General features: G+C 43.6%; 1 protein-coding gene across 1 annotated transcript in view; it reads right to left on the reverse strand.

Annotated features, from left to right (window-relative positions):
• CPZ (carboxypeptidase Z) overlaps positions 1-19841 on the reverse strand; it is a 34026-nt gene that overhangs the window by 12467 nt on the left and 1718 nt on the right. The window contains exons 2-6 of the mRNA XM_041487851.1: positions 9769-9792; positions 8484-8858; positions 7460-7672; positions 5207-5403; positions 4117-4278 (exon numbers count right to left, since the gene is read on the reverse strand). Of these exons, the coding sequence (XP_041343785.1) occupies positions 4117-4278; positions 5207-5403; positions 7460-7672; positions 8484-8858; positions 9769-9792 (971 nt within the window). The remainder of the gene's footprint in view (positions 1-4116; positions 4279-5206; positions 5404-7459; positions 7673-8483; positions 8859-9768; positions 9793-19841) is intronic.

A 19841-nucleotide genomic window follows, 5' to 3' on the forward strand; every position in this document is an offset into this window, starting at 1 on the left:
ACTTTTAGCTGTCTCACACCCACTCACACAATGCAGAAGTGGGAGAAGAAAGCAACCCCCAGGCTTCCTGAGAAGAAATATGGCACTGTCCAAAGAATGCTATCTGCACCAAAGGATTTATTTTTCCGGCCTTTGCACGGTGTCCTGGGACAATCTGATCATGATCTTTATCCCAGTAGTGCTTTGGACTGAACGAGCCATTTCCACCTGCACCCTGGAAGTTCATCCTTTGGGCCCATCTCTTCTGAAGAGAAGACCCCAGAGGGCTTATAAGGGGCTGTGTCACTGCCTGCCCCATGGATTGGGCAGTTTGGGAGTTTCTGACAAAACTGGGGTGGTCGAGCACCTGGAACAAGCTCACACCTTCCAAGTCCACAGCACCAGGAGGTTCTCTGGAGGTGAACACAGAACCTCTGTTCAGTGTTCTGAGATTTGAAGACTGAGGAGGTTGCTGCCCCAAAATCCCATCAGCTCCCTGCCCTGCTGCAGCTGCCCCAGCTCCTGCTGCCCAGCCAGAGAGGCCATGCCTGACACAGCATCAGCCCTGCTTTCAAACAGCAGCCTTGGGCCTTGATAGGATTTTTAAGTTGCTTCTGCAATTCAGTGGACAAGAGTAAAATACAGTTTTATTAGAGAGCTCCTGATTTCAGTCCTTCATCCTGATCAGCCAACTGGCTAAGCAGATACCTGCATAAGCCCCAAGACAGTGCTGTCTCACAGAGCCTGTGGGATTGAAGTGAATGTTGTGAAAAACCAGGAGTTTCAATGTTGCTATTTTTATCCTGATAACATTTCAGTGACATGAAATGAGCATATTCTGATTCAGCTCCACCGGATGATAGCAGGTGTTATCTGTGCCACTCTAGCCTTTGACTTTTCCTTTAATGTGCCTTTTGTGGAGTTAATTTTTTTTTTCCACCAAGGATTTTGCTTTTAAGTTAGATGAGATAAATCTTAAAGTATCCATCTCACAAGAACAATTCAGAACACAACTAGAAAACAGGGAAATTATTTCTGCATGAGTACAGAGAAGGGCCACTACCCTTTTTAAACCTGAATCTCATTTCTTCAATTATACTGCAATTAGTCACTGTCTCCATGGCTTTCAAAGATTTTTTTTTCTTCCTTTAAAAAGCAGCCAGACTAATTTTCTTAAAGAGTATGCCAGCCTCCACTGGCATAAACTTCCGAATTCTGTTTGAACCGAGACAATTGAACTATATTTGAGATGTAGCCTGAGGTCTGCCTGTCTGAGCCCTTAGACCACTTACTACAATAATTCATAAAAGAGGGGAACAAAACACTCTGAATGAAGCCAGGCTTTCGGGGAGCAGAAGCTCTGGCTGAGAGCTCACATTCTGCTTCCTGATCTTGATACAATGCCCTGCAGCACTCAGGTAATTACTTTAATAAGGCAGGTAACAAACACTCTTAAGTAAATGAAAGGGGAGAGGCTGGTGTTGAAACATTCAATCTAATGCTCCTGCATGCACAAAGCACCACTCTAAGAGCCATGGGCTCATCTGCCTGACAAAACTGAAGGTCATTAAGGGACAGCTAATTGGTAGTGGTACCATCAGCAGAGGAGATACAAGGCTGGAAGACCACTTACTGCCAGGTTTGTGAACCATAGGAAACTACCGCCAGCAAGGGGATTTTGTGGTGGCACTAAGGCCACAGGCCTGGTTCCCTCATATGTTCTGTAAAGCATATGGATTTGGACATGTTTTGAGTGTTGTTTATGTGAGGACCAGCTTTGGGGCCAGGAGAGCACCCAGAAGGTCCCTGAGTTTTGGCGCTCTAAGGGGTACCTTGGATGGCCACCTTATTTCTTCTTTAAAAACGAGAAAAGCTTTGCAGGAGAAGTGATGCATTTGTAAACCCAGGTCCACACTCACTGAGGCAGAGCTCAGGTGGGGTGGGGTGGTTGTGTGCCAAGGCTCCCTGGTCCCTTGTCTGTGACAGATAACCCAGGGTGATGCTGCAGCTGGGGCAGGGCCGTGGTGGTAGCTGTGAGAGCAATGTTGGGCTGTCTCCACCCATCCCTCTATAAGCTGCTGTGATGTTACACAGTATTTAAGAAAGCTAAATACATGGTTGTAAAGATGGCTTCTGTAAGTGGCTGCCTGCCACTACCACCTCTCTCACAGGTCAGCAGAAGAATCAGGGCAGAAGCATGACATGGAGAGGGAGGAGGCTAGAGCCAAGAAATCCAGAGTTACAGGGACAAGCTCACAGTTTGCACTGGGCACTTACAAAAAAATTGGGGTCACAGACATGTTTGTCCTTCCTCAGTGTTGCCTGGGTCCTCAACCCTGCACCTCTGGACACAGAAAGAGAGTGATCACATGGCTGAAGGAAGATCTCCATCCTTTCCTTCCCACGCTGGAGCAGGGGAAGGGGTGAGGAGCCCTTCCCCTCAGGTGGAATGAGTGCCATAGATAATGTGGGATAAACTGACCACAGCTCCCATTCCCAGTCCCTCTGCACCACAGTGGGGAAGCGGGTATAGAATTCAGGTGCAAAATTAAGCCTGGAAAGAAGGCAGAGGTGAGGGGAAAGTGTTTTTAAGATTTCTCATTACTCTATTCTGATCCAATTAATAATAAATAAAGTAGATATAAATAATTTTCCTCAAGTTGAGTCTGTTTTACTTCTGATGTTAATTAGTGACCAATCTGTCCCTGTCTTTACCTTGGCCCATCAGCTTTTAGTTATATTTTCTGTCCCCTGTCCAGCTGAGGAGGGGAGTGATAGAGTGGCTTTGGTGGGCACCTGGCATCCAGCTAGGGAAACTCACCACAGGAGTGAATCAAAATCTCTCTGACTTTTCTCCTAAATCCCCTTTTTTCCCTCCCACCTATTTTTATTTGGCCTCAGAATCTGCTCCACAGTTCTCAACCCTTCTTTACCATCTGAGGCTCTGAACTCCAGTTGCATTTACCAGCTCGCTGTTATCTGTTATTATTTAGTCAAAAGTTGAAAACATCTAAGCTTGTGACCTTATAACCATGCAGAAATTCAGTGCCAAGCTGGGATCTATGATTACATGCAAAAATAGAATAAACTGCTTGAGTTTAATTATGGCAGAAATTAGTGGTATAATACACTGTGCATTACTGAGTCTCTTACAGCCTTGGGTCTTCATATTCACATTATCCTGAGGAAGTGAGGTGCTTTTATCTAGATTTTAAATCTAGATACTACTGTGAAATGGGGTACCAGAACACTGGGGTAGCATCAGGGATGCCTTTGGGATTTAGACCTGGCTTTACATAAGACCACCCGCAGCAGAGTAGAACCTGAAGCATGATCTCTCAAATCTTCTGCTAACACCAGGTGAAATAATCCTGTTCCCCACCTGTCTGAGGCTTTGTGCCAGCAATAAATATTGAATCAGAATATAATTAGTTTAAAAGTAGAAGAAAAGCAGATCTCCCAATATCTGAACTACTGATTTAGCTTCTTGTCATTCTTCTTTCAAGGGCAGCTAAGGTCCACTTAGAGTTGTGCTGGGGGCTGCTGGTCTGCCAGCAACACAGGTAGGGCTGAGCTTTGCATTCCTGACACAACATCACACAGAGCTTAGTGATGATGACTGTGAAGCCCTGTAGTGCTGCCTCCATCCTGCTCCCACCTCTGCAGCTTGACTGGCTGTTTTCACTGCTCTATATGGTTACAGATGTTTATAAACATCCTCTCTTAATGGAAGATGACATCACACAGCTTTACATACAGCCTTTGTACATTTTCCATGGCAGAAACTCCTATTGCACCAGACCTGTGCAGGGCTTGGTGCAATGACAACCAAATCCATACAGGCTTTAACAGGCACCACAGTTTAAAGCACTAATGATGAATCATTACACACTTGTGACCCCCTCATAATAGTCATTATTCTTAATCTAAACCAGCAAAGTTCAAATTGTCCACAAATTTTCCAAATTATTTGTGACACCTGCCTCTTTGGCCAGAATTACACCATGATTTTCATGCCAACTTCAGTCCTACATATAAAATCTGATTACAAGAAAATAACTTCAGAACAAGCAATCTCAGTCTTAGCTCCTGAGCTGTTCTGTAGTATAAATGATTTATAAAATGTGTAATTCATACCTTACCCCACCAGTAGGACTGTGGAATGGGGATGTGGTCCAGACGGGCTCCACGAATCCCAGCTCTTCTGTAAGCCTCAGATGTCAAATCAGGGAAATTTCTGTTCAGGTCCAAGTTCTGAGCTGTCTGTCGTCCGATGACCCATCCATTGTAACCAGCCCCCTATTTTGTCACACAGAAGCCAATTTCAGAGTAACTCCTTGTCTCAAAATAGCACTTTGTGGAAACTGATTAATTAAAGGGAAGTTTTAAAAGAAGTAAACTGAAAACGTCTGTACTGTTAAAAAACCCACGCTTAGTAATTAATCACATTTTGTCCCCATGAATATTAATGCACTAACTAGCATTCAGGAAGTGTTTCACTCACCAGTGATGTGACTCATGAGAGGAACACAGGAGCCTCTTGCTCAGAGCAGCATGCAGAGTGGGTTAGAGGAGAAAAAGAAAATACAGCTGATGTCCCAAGACAGGATGAGACAGAGTGCAATAACTCCAGACTCATACAATCAATGGACAGAGTTCACCACATGAGCAAAAACACAGAAAAAAAGGTCTAGTTTCATGCTAGTGATGGTAGAGAAAACAAAGAGGGGGAAATAAGAATGTCAGATAACAAATAATAGAATCTCAGTTTTCACAGGTCTCCATCAGACATGAGCTGATCTCTGAAAAGTGTCATCCATTATGAAACTTTGACAGTATGGACAATATTCCCATTTCATTATGCCTACAGATTTAAAAGAGGGGGAACATCAGCATCTTATTAAACTGCATTTCCTTATAAAACAATGTAAGTCATTATAGTGAGTCAGGCATTTTGTTCTAGAACTGATAGCAGAGAGTGCTAAGTGTGTGAAAAAGTAACAGTCATTCCCACATCATCACATGCAGGCAGCAAAACTGACAAATATGGCTCTGATTTCCTCTTAGTTCTGTTCACATCATATTTGGAAAGCAATGCACCACCAAACCTATCTGGGATTCGGGCAGTCAATTACTAGAGTGTTCCCCCCTTTACATGACACTCTCCTCCCATGAAGAATTATAGAAACAGGAAGGCCTTAACATCTCCTTATGATAAAACTTTTACCTCTTCTGCAGCCAGTTCATACCCATCAGGATTGAGTGAGGGCAGGAGATGGATTCTGGTGTTGTTGATCAAGGTCTGGATGCGAGGGTTCCCAAGAAGATATTCTGAGCACAGATACTGTGCGAGGTATATCAGCAGTTCCTTCCCCACAACTTCATTTCCGTGCATGTTGCCAATGTACTTAAATTCTGGCTTCACTGTGGAATGTAAAATAATCAGATGCTTTAATTTGATTGTACCTGAGTGGTTTCCAAAATCAGACTAATCCAAGTTGCTTACTGATGAGTCAAAGTTTTATTTACGCTAAATTCATGCACACGTTCCTGCAAATAGCACAGCAGTTCCAGGTGAACTTCTCTCCATTAAACATCAGTTCAGCAACAGTTTAAATAGTGTGAAATAAAGTTAAGTCCAAACTATTAGGATTCCAAACCATGAGGTGATCATTGCTCTGAGCTTTTGCTAGAGTCATCATTAATTGTGAGCAAAGTATGCTGAAAACAAAAACATCAAGCCATGGCTGGGGAGGAACAAAACACAACCCTGGCATTCTGACCTAACCTGGGGGGCTTCAATGCCTTATTTTGTCACAGATTCTAGAAACCGCTGGCAGATATGTAATATATTACCCATTTATTTAGAAAAGAAGTTGGGTTATGCATAAAAAGGGGCTTTCAGGCTAAATAGCCCTGGAATAAGCCTATTAGAAACACATAACTTTGCAATTCCCTGTAGTTATTCTCTCAATTTCCATCCTAGAGACTAATGGGAAGTAGAAAAGAGATGCACTTTGGAGACACCCTTTCCTGTCTATCCCTTCATCTCTGCCTTTGATCCTGGCCAGCCTTGAGCACTAGACACTGGAGGGAGCCTGGCACAGAGCTATTATGTCCCTTGTTCAGGCTGGCAAAATCTCCAGCTCTGGAGCTATTTCTACCTCCTTTTATGGTGTCCTGAGCAGCATGAAGAAATAGATTTAGAGAAAAATGCTAGGAAATGTGTTAAACTACCATCTTTTATCATGCCATATCACAGTTTTCATTTAAAAGCCTGATTCATAGGCTTTGTGTTTTCCTGGCAAATGGAGTACAAGCTTAAAAAGACACCTGCAACTTATTATCTTTGAAAAAGAGAGAGAGGGTGATAGGCCAGGAAAATGTAACATAGATCTTTGCTCTGTTAATGACATCTATTGGGACCTGATTAAGTTTAAAGGCACCTCAAAATAGATCTAGATCACGCAGGGCAGCACAGCTGAGAGTAAACAAAGTGACCACCAGTCTTTGCTGTCCTCTCAGAGTCACCTCTCGTCTCGCAGCACAGCACACAGAGGACACAGCAGCCTGACCTGAGACCATAATCTCAATAAAGTACTAGGTCAGATGTAGTTCAGTTCTGCCACACTGCTGAGGCTGTGCTGGTGCTGGAGCTCTTCTGATGAGAAGCAATCTGAGGCTCTCGGCAATGGCCATAGCAATCCACCATATCTAGACAAATATAATTTTTGACCTGGGAGCTGGTAACTGGAAAACAATACCTAATACTGCCCTAGAAAGTTATCTGCTTTGTGAAGAATTTAAAACACTTAAAAATTTGGCTCTTGCTGTCTTAGTGATGAAACTACAAAATAGAGATTTGTAGTGTTCCATCCTGCAGAAAATTTGTGAGGACTCATATCCTAATGTATATATTAGCACCTATATATAGTATAATAACATCTGTTCAGGGGCTATGATAACAGAAATTCCTGTTATCACCAATTGACAGGTATAGTACGGACATGAATCTTTGTTCAGGAGGATTGTTTTCTGTGCTGAATCATCCTTTTTTAGTGTCGATGTCCTCCTCTATCTGAGGCCTTTTCAGAAGATTTGCGTATTTCAGGATGTGTAGGACAGTGAGGAAGTGGTGGATGATAGGGAGGACAAGTCAGTAACAGAAATGTATCCTAAATTTGTGCATTGGGCACAAATAAATAACAGTGATATTACTGCAACCACATACACAGTGATACAAGGAACAGCATTACCAAGATGGTCATGCACAGAGCTCATAACAGTAAGAAATTGCTGCTGGGTTGTAATTGCTACAAGGAATCGTCAACTATCACTGCAACTCAGGAACACAAGGGAGGATAAATGTTTTGGAGTCAATGCTTTTACAGTTTGAGAGATGTCCCAGTAAAAGGGCCTGGTTTCACTTGGATAATCTGGTCTCCCCTGAAGGAGCCTGATTAGCACTGATAAAACTCACGCAGCTCGTGGTGTCCGGGCTTGGTTGAAAACTCAATCACAAAAAGATCCTTCCCTTCAAAACTGCGGCCTATGCTGTAAGTGGTGGCAATGTGGGAGCACTTCGAGGCAGTCTTCTTCAGTGTGCTCACCATTTGGGAATATGAATGGTGTTTGAACTGAATAAAAGTTGCTGGCAAGTCTGAAGGCAAATCTTCCTCAGCATCTACTTCTCCTGCAATGAAAAATCATAACAGTGTTTAAAACCATAGTGCTCAGAGGATTGTATGAAAACCTGCACTTTTTTTCAAATCATCTTTATAAGCAGAAGAATTATAGAAAATAAAGCTGCAATCAAAACATTAAATGTATGTAGTACATCCTACACTTTATTGTGACATGTTTTTTTAAAAATCCTACTAATACATATGCACACTAACAAATATTTGTGTAATCTCCAGTTATATTTGGCCTTTGGCATGCTAGCTCACTTCAGTAACAAATTGTGCAGATTTTTCCCTTTAAATTTGGTGAATCTTTTTTTTTTTTAATGACATTCATCTGTCTTCAGCTATCTGTATCTTCATCCAAACAAAAATCTGTGACAATCATTAATGAGAATATTTTAATGAGCTGTTAAGCTTGACAGGCAGTCACAGACTTATAAGTGCACTAAAGTTTCAGTTTTTAATAAAATATTTCAAATATATAGACAGCTATCACACAGGACAGGGATTATCTAAATGCATCCAAATATCTTGCTCTGAGCTGCCTGTCTTGATGCTCTTTATAAATGAGGGGAAGAAATGGATACTTCTTGAGCACAGTTTAATTAAGTCTTTGAAATAGGTTGAACAAAATTAATGACACATTACAGGTCTCTACAGAGACAACAGGCTGAGATGACAAGTGAAGAGGTTTTGTGCCATGGATAAGTCAAGCTGAGTGAGATGAGATCCTCCCCATGCAGACAAGGCGTGCCAGCAGAGCTTCCTTCCTTCCTTCCTTCCTTCCTCCCTCCCTCCCTCCCTCCCTCCCTTCCTCACCTCTCAGCTTTGCCAGCGGGTCGAAGCACCCCTCTTCCTCCCCAGCGAAGAAGCGATCACAGTCTAAAAAGTAGGGCCAGGCCATGTCTATTGCATCAAAGGCAGGGAGGCAATTCTTTTTGAGGTTTTCACAGACGTGCCTGCAGGGCTTTATGACTTTGTCCTTCTCACACTGCGGGGCCAGCACTGAGCAGCCCAGGAGCCTCAGGTCGGGGTTGCATTCCCCCTGGAGCAAGTTGTGCAGCACGCTGATGAGCAGGTACTCAGAGCTGTACTCAATCACTTCTCGAGACTTCTGATCCAGAAAGTTGGGATACACCATTTGAGTGTAGGCAACATCAGTACAAGAACTCAGGGCAATATCTACACATTTTGCTATGAAAAGGAGGTGAAAAAAGGAAAAACAACTTTCTTCACTGATATTCTGAATAGACAAAGAGAACATAACAAATACCATGTCTCATGAACTTATTTCTTTAGCTGTCAGGTAGGCTGGGAATAGTTTGCAAACTGAATTGCATGTTTAAAACTACTTATAGAAAGATGATGAGAAACATGCTTGTTTCTGGAGATGCAATTTGAGCTTAGAAATTTGACCAGAAAATTACTAAGAGAAAGGTGGGAATTTGCTGGCGAGAAAAACTCAGATTCCTGAATAAAAGTGTATTTGTGATATCACTCTCTCCCCTGTCCTTGAATTGTTATATGGATTCCCTGAGTAGGTGTGAGATCCTATAGATTTTCTTCTTTAGTGAGGAATGTACCGCTAAGTTACCTCTTTTCTCTGCTTGACCCTGCAAAACTTGTAGAGTTTAGTATCTCTGAAACTACAGACCCTCCATGAAGTTTGATTGAAATTGCCCAGAGATGAAAGTCATTCTGGTTAACTCACAGGTGAGCAGACGCAGAATATGATTACATGTATATTCTCATAAACCCAATACATTTTAATAGATCAGGTTAGGAAGTCTTAGGAAAGATAAGTGTTGGTAACACCCTCGACCCACTTAGAAGTGGAAAAGAGTAATAGAAAGACATCTCTTCATAAAATTACTGGCTGTTAAAGTAATGGGTCTACATTTGAGTGTCCTTCTCTCGGTAATGATTCTGGCTGGTAACAAACACTGTTGTCACAGCAGCAAAATACTGCACTGCACGAAAGAGCGCATTTCTCTTGTGAGAAACCCCACTGTAGCACCAAAATGAGTATACTTGTCAGGAAATCATGAAGGAATACTTATGGTTTTGAGGTTCTCCAAGAAGAGCAAGGAAAGACACTTCATACCTTTCTGTACAGTTTGGCATTGGCCTGTAATAAAGAGGAAAAGAAAAATCATTACAAGGTGGGTATACGTGGTTCCTCCTTTGTGTTAGGAATTGTCTGATCTGGTATCTGCTGCAGTTCAGACTGAGCCACACCAGTCATACCAGGAACAAGCACATATTCCCAGCAGGCACATATCACAGAATCAGAGAACAGGCTCAGTTGAGAAACCCCATTGCCCCTCATCCACACACAGTTAGGTGCCTAGGAAATGTCACTAATCAAAACCTAGGTGTTTGTTAATCTGGTTAGTCTGCAAATCCATATTAGTCCTTTTGTACTTATCAAGATGTTTTATCAATCTTCTCTAAAAGATCTTTTTGTCCCATATAATGCATGGATACCTTTCCTGTAAAGCAATTCAGCCTTTGGTAGATATGAGGGGACTTTATTCCTTCCTCATTCTACTTCATTTTTTCTGTAGCAGTTGGGTTTTATCACACTTTTAATAATATCTTAAAGCTAATTATTTCCCTACCCAACTACTCTCACAGGAAAACTTTTCCAAAAGATCACTCTTCTAATGGCTAGAAATTGCCTTTTAATTTCCTGTTTAAAAGTATTTGTGGCCAGTTTATATCCATTGTTGTTGTGCCAGCATTGTCCTTTAGCTTAAGTAGCTCTCTGCATTCCCTGGTGCATTCCTTCACACTGTGTTTGCAAAGAGCCAACAGATCTCTGCTTTCTGTTTACTAGGTCAAATAAATGATGCTCTCTTGATTTTGAAGGAGCATGGTTTGATGACCCAGGAATTGCTTCTTTTGCTCCTGTAGCCAATAATTCCATACTGTCCTTCTTCAATACTGGGAACTAAAGAAGCATATTTCTGCCAAGGTATTGGAGTTGGTTTCACCAGTGCCTTACAGGAGCTAAATCACTCTGTGCAAGCCTGAACACCACCAGGTTCACCTTTCTCGTAATGTACTGGGGATCTCTTCTATTGCTATTTTTTCTTGATCTCACTGGGGGGACAGTCATCCCAGCTTCTTGCTCAGTAAATTGAGCATTTATCCTCACAAGACCAAATTCATTATGTTATCCTTTTTTCCTGCTAAAGAGTTTAAACTTCTACTCCTGGCATATTTGTTTAAATGTAATGATCTGCATATGTGTTGCTAATGAGTTGACCATTCTTTAGCCAAAATAAAGTCATTGTAATGAGAACCAAATTAACCCTGGGATTTTATCTTGGAGGGAGACATTTAATTGGAAATCAGTCTCGTTCTATATTATGGATTGTAATTGAGGCACATTACCTCATAAAATAAATGAGGCATCAGAGCTAGCAGAAGTAGCCCATCCCCAGCACCAACAAGTTCTGTTAAGCAGCAAGCTAGAAAAAATTATATCCATACAAATTCTTTTCCTGGCTCAGTACATCATGATAATTGCATTAAATAATACCTGGTTCATCAACACTGATGTATCCATTATAGGATTTCATTGTTTCCCCTAGCTAGGCACAATCCCCTCTGTGAGTGAGTTATTAAGGTCAAGGCATTTCTAAAAAAGCTTCATCTCAGCCAGATACTGCATGCAGTGCTACATCTGGGGATAATCAAGGAATAGCATTTTGTACAATGCCAGCTGGGAGAGAGAAAGAAATGATCTCTTGTTAGTAAGAGCTCCAGCAATTAATCCTGCTGATAAAATTGGATGTTACTGCCCCTTGAATCTGGATAGTCTTATATACTAACATCATCACACTCACATTTGAGAGACCTTGGACATAAGTCTGGAGTCAGCCAAATGTTCCTTACAGAAGGGAAAATGTAGTATGGAGAGGACTGGCTTGAGTTTAGCCACGTCCCAACAAGGAGAGTGACACTACCTCTGTTTATCACCAGGGTCATTAGCAATGAATCCCCTTTGTTACCATGAGGAGTGGATGAGAAATATTAGACACCTTTTTTTCCCTCTTCTGAGCAGAAAACTAATGTATTGTAGCTATTATTTTAGACTAGAGGGTTGTATGTGCTGGGAACAGCTCTTTGTGAAGTATTTGGGGAGTGTGAATGGTCTTTCTACAACTGCTCATATTTCCTCAAAGGTAAGAGGCATTTCCCCCTCTGCTGGCTCCAGGACCAAGCTACGAATATCCTTTTAGTTTCTTTCTCTGACATGCAATGATCAAATAATGAAACTGAGGCACACACAGTCTCCCCAAACACTTTTGCTGTGCAGGAGTGATATTAGCCATCAGTCAGTTTGAGATGTGGCACAGGCCTGTTCTCAATGGCATCTCAGAATTCTGCTTATTCAGCTGGAGCAAAAAGGTGTTCTGGCAACACACTGGAGCAAGCAGAGGAAACCAAAGGGAAAATGCAGCAGGCAGGGTCTGGACATGGTGCTGCCTCTCCCTGCTCCAGCTCCCTGAGCAGCAGCAGACTTGCTGCCTTTAGCAGATGCCTCTTTCTGCCCAGCTGGCCAGAAGGAGAGGCATCAAAAAGCAATGGACAGCTGATGGAAGAGATGTGAAGTTCCACCGATACGCTGTCCTGGAGTTCACCTGAGGACTGGCTCCTTTTGTGAGCAGAAGGAGATGTTAGCACACGAGAGGGAAAGACAGCTCTGGTTTCAGACTGTGCTACATGTCATCCACACTTTGATATTTTTACCATATCTACATAGGGAGAGGAAATCTATTAAGCAACATGGCCAGTGCTCATTAACAAAGATGCTGACCGAAGAGGATAAATCTATTTTTTAGATGAGGTACCAAATCCATATAAATCTTTTCCATTTGCAACTGAAATTATTCATCTCAGTATGTAATAAGCAGACGTAATTCTGCAACACCCCTGCTTAGTGGCTAAAGCTTTTCCACTACCTGTGATCCAGGATGCCCCTTACAAACTCAAAGCTACCAAGACTCACTCACTGATTAACAAAAGCAGTTCCTTGCTGCTGGGTCCTAAACCTGGATCTAAACCTAAATCTAGAGCTAAGATAAAATTAGATTTAAGCTTTGCACTTTTGCAGCATACCATGGCATTTTCTCTCTGTCTCTCCTTACTAGAGATATCCATGCAATTTCTTCTGGCCACCTCTCCCCAGCATGCAAGCTGCTGTATGACCCATGTATCAGCCACAGCTCTGTCTTGTAAACACCCAGGACTGAAACAGCTTGAGATTCCAGGTCATCAGGACCTGTGTACATAAAATCAAGAGAGAACAGGTCTGGTTTATACCAAACCTTGCTTTATAGCCAGCCTTAAATGTATGTGTGCTGATGTGGTGTTTTGACTTTCCCAACGTTTCCTAACACCAATGCTTACATATGTTTTGGAGGGTGCAGCTCTACAGGGGCCAAGGATAATTCCGCAGGATGTGTGCTTACATAAATAAGTGTGGATACACGTAGCTGGGCCAGAGCCTGCCTGCCTGGAGAGCCAGCAGCAGGAAGCTCTCCAAGGCCAGCTCCCAGGCTGCAGCTGTATGATCTGTTCCTGCAACCTTGCACCCACTGGCCTGGGTCTCTACACATAGAAATCACCAGAAAATCCCCATCCCTGCCCATGACAGCTCATTTTCTCTAAGCTCTGGCAATGTCAGAAGAGTTCAGCCCCTCCCTTCCTCATCTTCATAAGAGAAATGACAGGGGCTGATATATAAAGAGTTTCTCAGGTCTCCCAATTTGCTTGGCAGGCTTCAATCGCTGCTTCTTCTGTGCTTGAAAGAATCTAAAATTTTTCAATTTTTTGTAAGGCTTCCCTGGGCTCAAAGGAATACAGTGTCACCTCCTCTCAAAGTCCCATCCACTGACAGGTTGCTACAGAGGCACCTTTTTCTTCCTGACCCAGAACAGCCTTTTCAATTTTTAATATTTATTTTTGTACTCTAACTATTCCATCAGAGCTACAAAAGTCCTTTCAGTAGCACAGCTTCTATTTAAGATTATGGATAAAATAACTTATTGAAGAGGAGAAAAGCCATTTCAAGCTTTCTGAGCTCTCTCTATAAAATACGCTTCTGGTTTTAATTTGCAAAGGCAAGCTTGAAAATCTACAATGCAGCACATACATATTTTACTGCCAAGCTTACATTTTTTCCCCTTGATGATTCAGCACCAAAGGAAGCAAGCTGCTGTGATTAACCCTAACCCAGACAACAGAGCTCAAGAGCTACTTCTAGTACCATGGGCTGGCCAGTTGCCTTTTCAAGAGCAAAGCCAACAGGACACTCGTGAGATTGATGATCTGGAATAAGCCCCTGGGCAAGTTTTAAATCAGAAATATCTAAGTCATTCAGGGAGGCAGATTGGTAGGGGATGTGCTGGTCAGTACAGATCAAAATAAATGAGGTAATTTATATTGTAAAGACCAGCATACTCCCTCCCAGCTTTCTGGGCTTCTTACAAAACTTTTTTAAAGTAGAAGAACATATGTATTCATTTTAGTTTGTTTATAGTGAAAGCTTCAACTTTTCCAAACAAAGCATTTCAGTTCCTTATCATATTACTATTACTCTCCTGACTGTTTCTCATGGTTCATCAAGTCAGTCTTTCAGTGATTTTCTGCCTTTGTCACTAAAGAGACAAAACTTAGTATCAGTAGCAAGACACAAACACTGGAAAAGCACCTTCAAGTGGCAAAGCATAACCTTCCAGAGCAGCTCCTAGCTACAGCAAAAGGACGAGGGCAGGATAGGATCCATTATATAACACTTAAATGGATCAGAATCATCAGGAGGAGGGTGTAGGAGGAGTGGAGATGTAAAGGGGACTAGTGGCAGAGTAATGAGAGAGCCGAGTAGCTCAGCCAGGGGGAGAATGGTTGAGCAGAAAGGCTAGAAGAGAAGGCAGCCACACACCCAAGGCACACATGCAGAGGCAGAAGTGGAGAAGATTCCCAGCCACAGAGAAGAAATTCCAGGAAAACTGGAGAGAGGAGTGCTTGCAAAAAGCAGCCACGTGGTCAACTCCATTTTCTGGATACATCAAATGCTTTGTGAGAAGAGGACTGAATAGATGTTATTAACCCTCCAGCAATTGCAGTAACTGCCTGGGGGAGGGATGTATTTGAAGCAGGCAGTAGCAGTGCCCAAGAGCTCTGTGCAGCCCTCCCTTAACCCTGCTCCCTCACTTGAGGAAGCCTGAAAGCACCTGAAAGAGATTAATGCCTCCTCTGCCTTTATTTCGCAGAGCAAGATCACAGCAGGAAGATCCAAGCAAGTGTTCATTACTTATCACCCTTCTTTCTAACCCACCTGCTGCCTGGCATTCAGTTAAACATCCATTTTTATTGAATTACTGAAGGTGTGCCCACAGCAATGACACTGCAATCAGCTCTTTCAGGATTGTTTCTCTCTCAGGACTGCTCTGGAGCCAGTGAGAAGGTGCTGCAGCTTTTCCATGGGTGATGTAAAGTCACAACCTGCAGACCACAGGTCGTAATCTGTGCAGATGCACACCAAGACCTGTCACACAGCAAGAGCACAAAGACAGCCTTAGTGGGCACCCGTAATCCTCCCTTGTTTCTAGTTGTTCAGATGGAACTTAAACTGTCTGCAGTTGTAGGTGGTGCCTAAAAGAACTGATGAAGAGTATTTCTGTCTGTCTGTCGCCACTACTGCCTTGGTGCCTCTAGTGACTCTGGTGTCACCCCAGCTGTATCTCTGCCAGGTAAGTGCTGCTCCAAGGAGTCCTTCAGGAGTTGAAAATGCTGAATATAAACATAATTCCCTAAACAAAACCTAATAAATGCCTCTTTTTTTGGCCTCAGTTGAGATCTTTTCCAAGTTGCAAGGGAAAAATTACCCATTGGGAGAACAAAATGCAACAAAGGTGATGACAACAAAGTGGGCCAGCAGTTGCCAAATCAGCTGAAGGCTTCACATGTGACAGGGCTACTGCTGAACAAGGATTTCCTGTGCACCAGGATGACCTGGACACATATGGAGATCACCTCTCAGGGTCTGATCAGTGAAGAAAGAAGAAAAAAGCTCAAATCTGGGGGATGATGGCATTAAAAAACAGCTGGGGTAAGGAGGTGGAATAGGTCAGGAAATCTCTACAACTATCATCTAAAGGATCAATTTTTTTTGCCAAGTTGCCTGGCAAAGGATGAAAACACCTATCAATCAGGTAATCTGGGTCTGTGATGCCCCCAAAGCTTTACTTTGTGACCATGCACCCTTTACAGCTCAGCTCCCATGGTTTAAGGATTAAAGCTTTACTTTGTGCTTTGGTCAACAACCTACCACAGTTAGAAGCTTTCCTTTAAGCAAGCCCAACTCTGTTGAATGCAATGGGACAGAGGATCATGTCTGAAAAATTGAGGGCTTTATCTTTTCTGCCACAATTTTTCCAAAACATGTGCCAAAATATCATCCCATCCTCTTTAAACAGTGTATCCATCCACTTAGATCAACTCTGTCTTTTCTTTAGTTTAGAAGTATGAGGACTATTATAATTATAATTACAATCACATCTGATTCTTCTATAAGTAGAGTTTTAACCAAATGTGGTACTTTTATGTTATAAAAGATTGACAGTTAATTTAACAACCTTGACTTAAACCTGGGTCTTAATCTCACACTGTCTCCCAGATAAATGCATCCTATTATAACCCTAAAAATTGGGTGTCAATTATATCACTGGAGTTACAAGAGTATAAATGAAGGGACTGAAATTTCAGCTTTATTTCTGAAGTGGACAAAGTAACACTGAGTCCTAAACACCATTGATCTGTGATAGCTGCATCCAACTGGGACGATGTCCAAACAAGATTCAGCAGTCATAAAAGCCCAGCAAAGAGACCAGGAGATGGCCCACCAGCCTCAAACACCACACTCACAACATGACAGGTGACTTCTGCATGGACCTCCATGCTCAGCCCTGCATCAGGCAATAACACATGACATTTATCCAGCATTTGGCCCAGGCTTCAGAAGGGCTGGCTCTCACATGGCATCAGCAGCCCAAAGGAGACCATGGCAGCTGTCAGCCAGCCAGCATCCTCAAACACTGTGACTGTGTGAAAGGAGAGGTAGTGTCTAGAAATGTTATTGGGGATCAACCATTAGTGTTATTAAGTCTTGCTAAAAGCCTAGCTGTGACTAAGAGCGGTGGGATTTTGTTCAAGTTTTGACTATGTATGCACACCCCCACACTTTAAAGATGTCTGTACAAGTATTCTGAAGAAAACTTTGCCTTCAGATTAAAATCATGCATAAATCATTTCAGCAGTATAAGGAGATAGCTGTGTATTTTATTTTCAATATAAACCTTCCCCTCATAAGTGTCTGTTTCTGATCCCATTTCCCATGTTAAAAGGAGCTGAAGGCCAGTGTTGCTAAAATAATAATTGTGTAGAAATCCTAGAGCCACTGGCAGGAATTCAGCATGAAGCTCACATGATTCAGTGATGACAACTGGCTTCACAAAGAGCAGGAATTTCTCATCTTGTGAGTGAGCATGATGTAGACGCTAGTTGTGCATTTTTTTGTTTTGACACAACTTGGACATATCCATCCCAGGTCCAGCCAGTGAGATTCCTGCAGCCTGGGCTTTCCCACACGTGGCAGCACAGTCCTGTGGCCACGCTCCATGTCAGCACCTGCCAGTGCCAGCCACAGCCACAGATGAGGGACCTCCCCACTGGGGCAGGGAGAAGACCCCAGCCCACTGCCAGGTCACTCAGTGCAGTCACAGGAGCACAGGAGCAGCAGCAGCTGGAGACGCTCTGCCTCTGTGTGTACACAGGTTTCACCAGGAAACCAGCATAAGAAACATCCATAGCGGGTGAAGAAATTTGCTCAGGTCCCTTGGACCACGGCCAGTGTGAAGTTTATAGGAGAAAATAACTTTTCCCTTTTTTAGTCTTTTACCTAGCAAAACTGTGGCCCATTGTCGAATCTGGAGCTGCAAAAAAGAGGGGAAAGGTATAACATCTCTATGTGAACACGCTTTTTCTGTCAGTCTGCCAATCAGTGTTACTAAATGTCAGAGCTCAGAGAGGAGCCAGTACCACAAAATCTCTTCTGGGCTCCAGAATATATACTGTAATTGTCCCCTGGCAAGAGGCAGGTGGTTTCTCATTCCTCAGCCCTCTTCCTTGTACCTCCCCACTCTCTCATCTCCAACAGCTAAGGTCAGAGATCCTCAGGATGGGTCTGTCTCAGGAGAAAGCCAAAATGATGGAAACAACAAGGTGCTTGGAAGAGGAGACCCACAAGTGACAGGTGTGCTAACCAGCACTCTGGCTGCTCTCCTACCTCCACAGTTTCAGGTTAAACAGCTCCACTCCTCTGGACTCCTGTCTGGAGAGTAGTAGGCTTCAGGGACTTCTCCTTCTCTACAACTGCCTGAGGAGAGGCTGTAGTGAGGTGGGGGTCAGTCTCTTCTCCCAGGTAACAAGGAAAAGGATGAGAGGAAACAGCCTCAGGCTACTCTAGGGGAGGTTTAGGTTGGATATTAGGAAAGATTTCCTCACATTAAGGTTGTCAATCTTTGTAACAGGCTGCCCAGGGAACTGGTTGAGTCAGCATCCCTGGAAGGATTTAGAAGATGTGTAGATGTGCTGCCGAGGGACCTGGTCTGGCGCTGAACCCGGCGTGCTGGGTTCATGGCCGATCTCGAAGCGGTCGTTTCCAGCCGCAGCAATTCCACGGTTCCATCTATCAGCCCGTTCCCCTGCCCGAACCGCCCTTCAAGCGCTGGGGCAGGGCTCAGGCGGGCGGCAGGAGGCTCGGGCAGCCCGCTGGGCCCGGGCGGGTCCGGCCGGGGCCTCCCGAGCCGTGCGGACGAGCCGAGGAGCCGCACGGGGGCACCACAGCCGGCGGCGCGGCCCGGGCGGGCCCTGCCCGCGCAGCCTGTGGGGGCCGGGGCTGTGCACCCCCACGGCAACACCCGCGTACCCCCGGCCCGGAATGCCCCAGAAAAGCGCTCCCTGAATACAAGTGACAGGAAAGGAAAGGCTTTGTTGCTTTTAGCATCACTACTGATAAAGGGTTTTTCGCTGTTTTGCCCCATTCTGGAAGTGTTCAAGGCCAGGCTGGATGGAGGCTGGAGCAACCTGACCTCGTGGGAGGTGTCTGTTCAAGGCAGGGGGGCTGGAACCAGAAGACCTTTAAGGTCCCGTCCAACCCAAACCCAAAATGATTCTATTATGCAGCCTTAGCCTGACCCTGGTGGCATGACAATTGCAGAGTTGTCCCCAGCTGCAAGGAAAGTCGCCTATTTGAAGACATATCACTTCAGTCTGCCTCTGTGGGTTTTTAGTTTTGTTGTCAATATTTATAAAGCACTTCATTTAACTAATTACCACTGGACTACATCAGTCAGTAGCAGAGATGCACAACGTGGATAAAGAGGAACCTGTTTTATTAGCTCCCTCTGAGAAAGTTTGGCCATTTCTCAGAGGAAACCTGCTAAACTGTACTTTTCTCACCCAAACCATAGGCTAAGAGGCTAGTTAAACTCATAAGGGTCTGACAGTGGGACCTTGTAGCATCTTATCTGAGAGAGACAGAGCTTACTGACTGCCCAGGGATACAGGACACAGCCAGGGAGAAGGCATCTGCCCTCTCTCAGGGCCACAGCTCCCAGCTGCTGCCCAAAAAACTCACCACATAGTGTATGCCTGTGTCATATTCTGGAGCTGGATGACAGTAATCATTTCCTTATTTTTCTTAACAGAAAAGCACAAAGCATTTTCAAAGGATCTTGGTATTGTAAATCATGCTTCATTTTGGCTTCTTATTAAAAAAAAAAAAAAAAAAAAAAAAAAAAAAAAAAAAAAAAAGGCAAAATGAGTCACTGCAGAACAAATACCACCAGGAAGCCTGCAGAAAGCAGCTCCAGCCTTGCTGGGAGTCAGACAGTTGTACTGGCTCCTGCTGTTCTTTCCTGCAAGAGCAGCTCCAGGCTGGTCTCCTCTTACAGGGCACTACAGGTCTGGCCACTGGGATACAACAAGACCTACATGGATCCCAAAACAGGAGAGAAAATCCCACTGCTACAGCTGAAGATACAGCCTATGCCCTGAACGCTGAGAGGAGACCCCTGCAAGGTCCATTTGTGAACATGTGCA

Source organism: Pyrgilauda ruficollis, unplaced genomic scaffold, assembly GCF_017590135.1.
Source record: "Pyrgilauda ruficollis isolate IOZ18807 unplaced genomic scaffold, ASM1759013v1 scaffold1, whole genome shotgun sequence".
Classification (NCBI taxonomy): domain Eukaryota; kingdom Metazoa; phylum Chordata; class Aves; order Passeriformes; family Passeridae; genus Pyrgilauda; species Pyrgilauda ruficollis.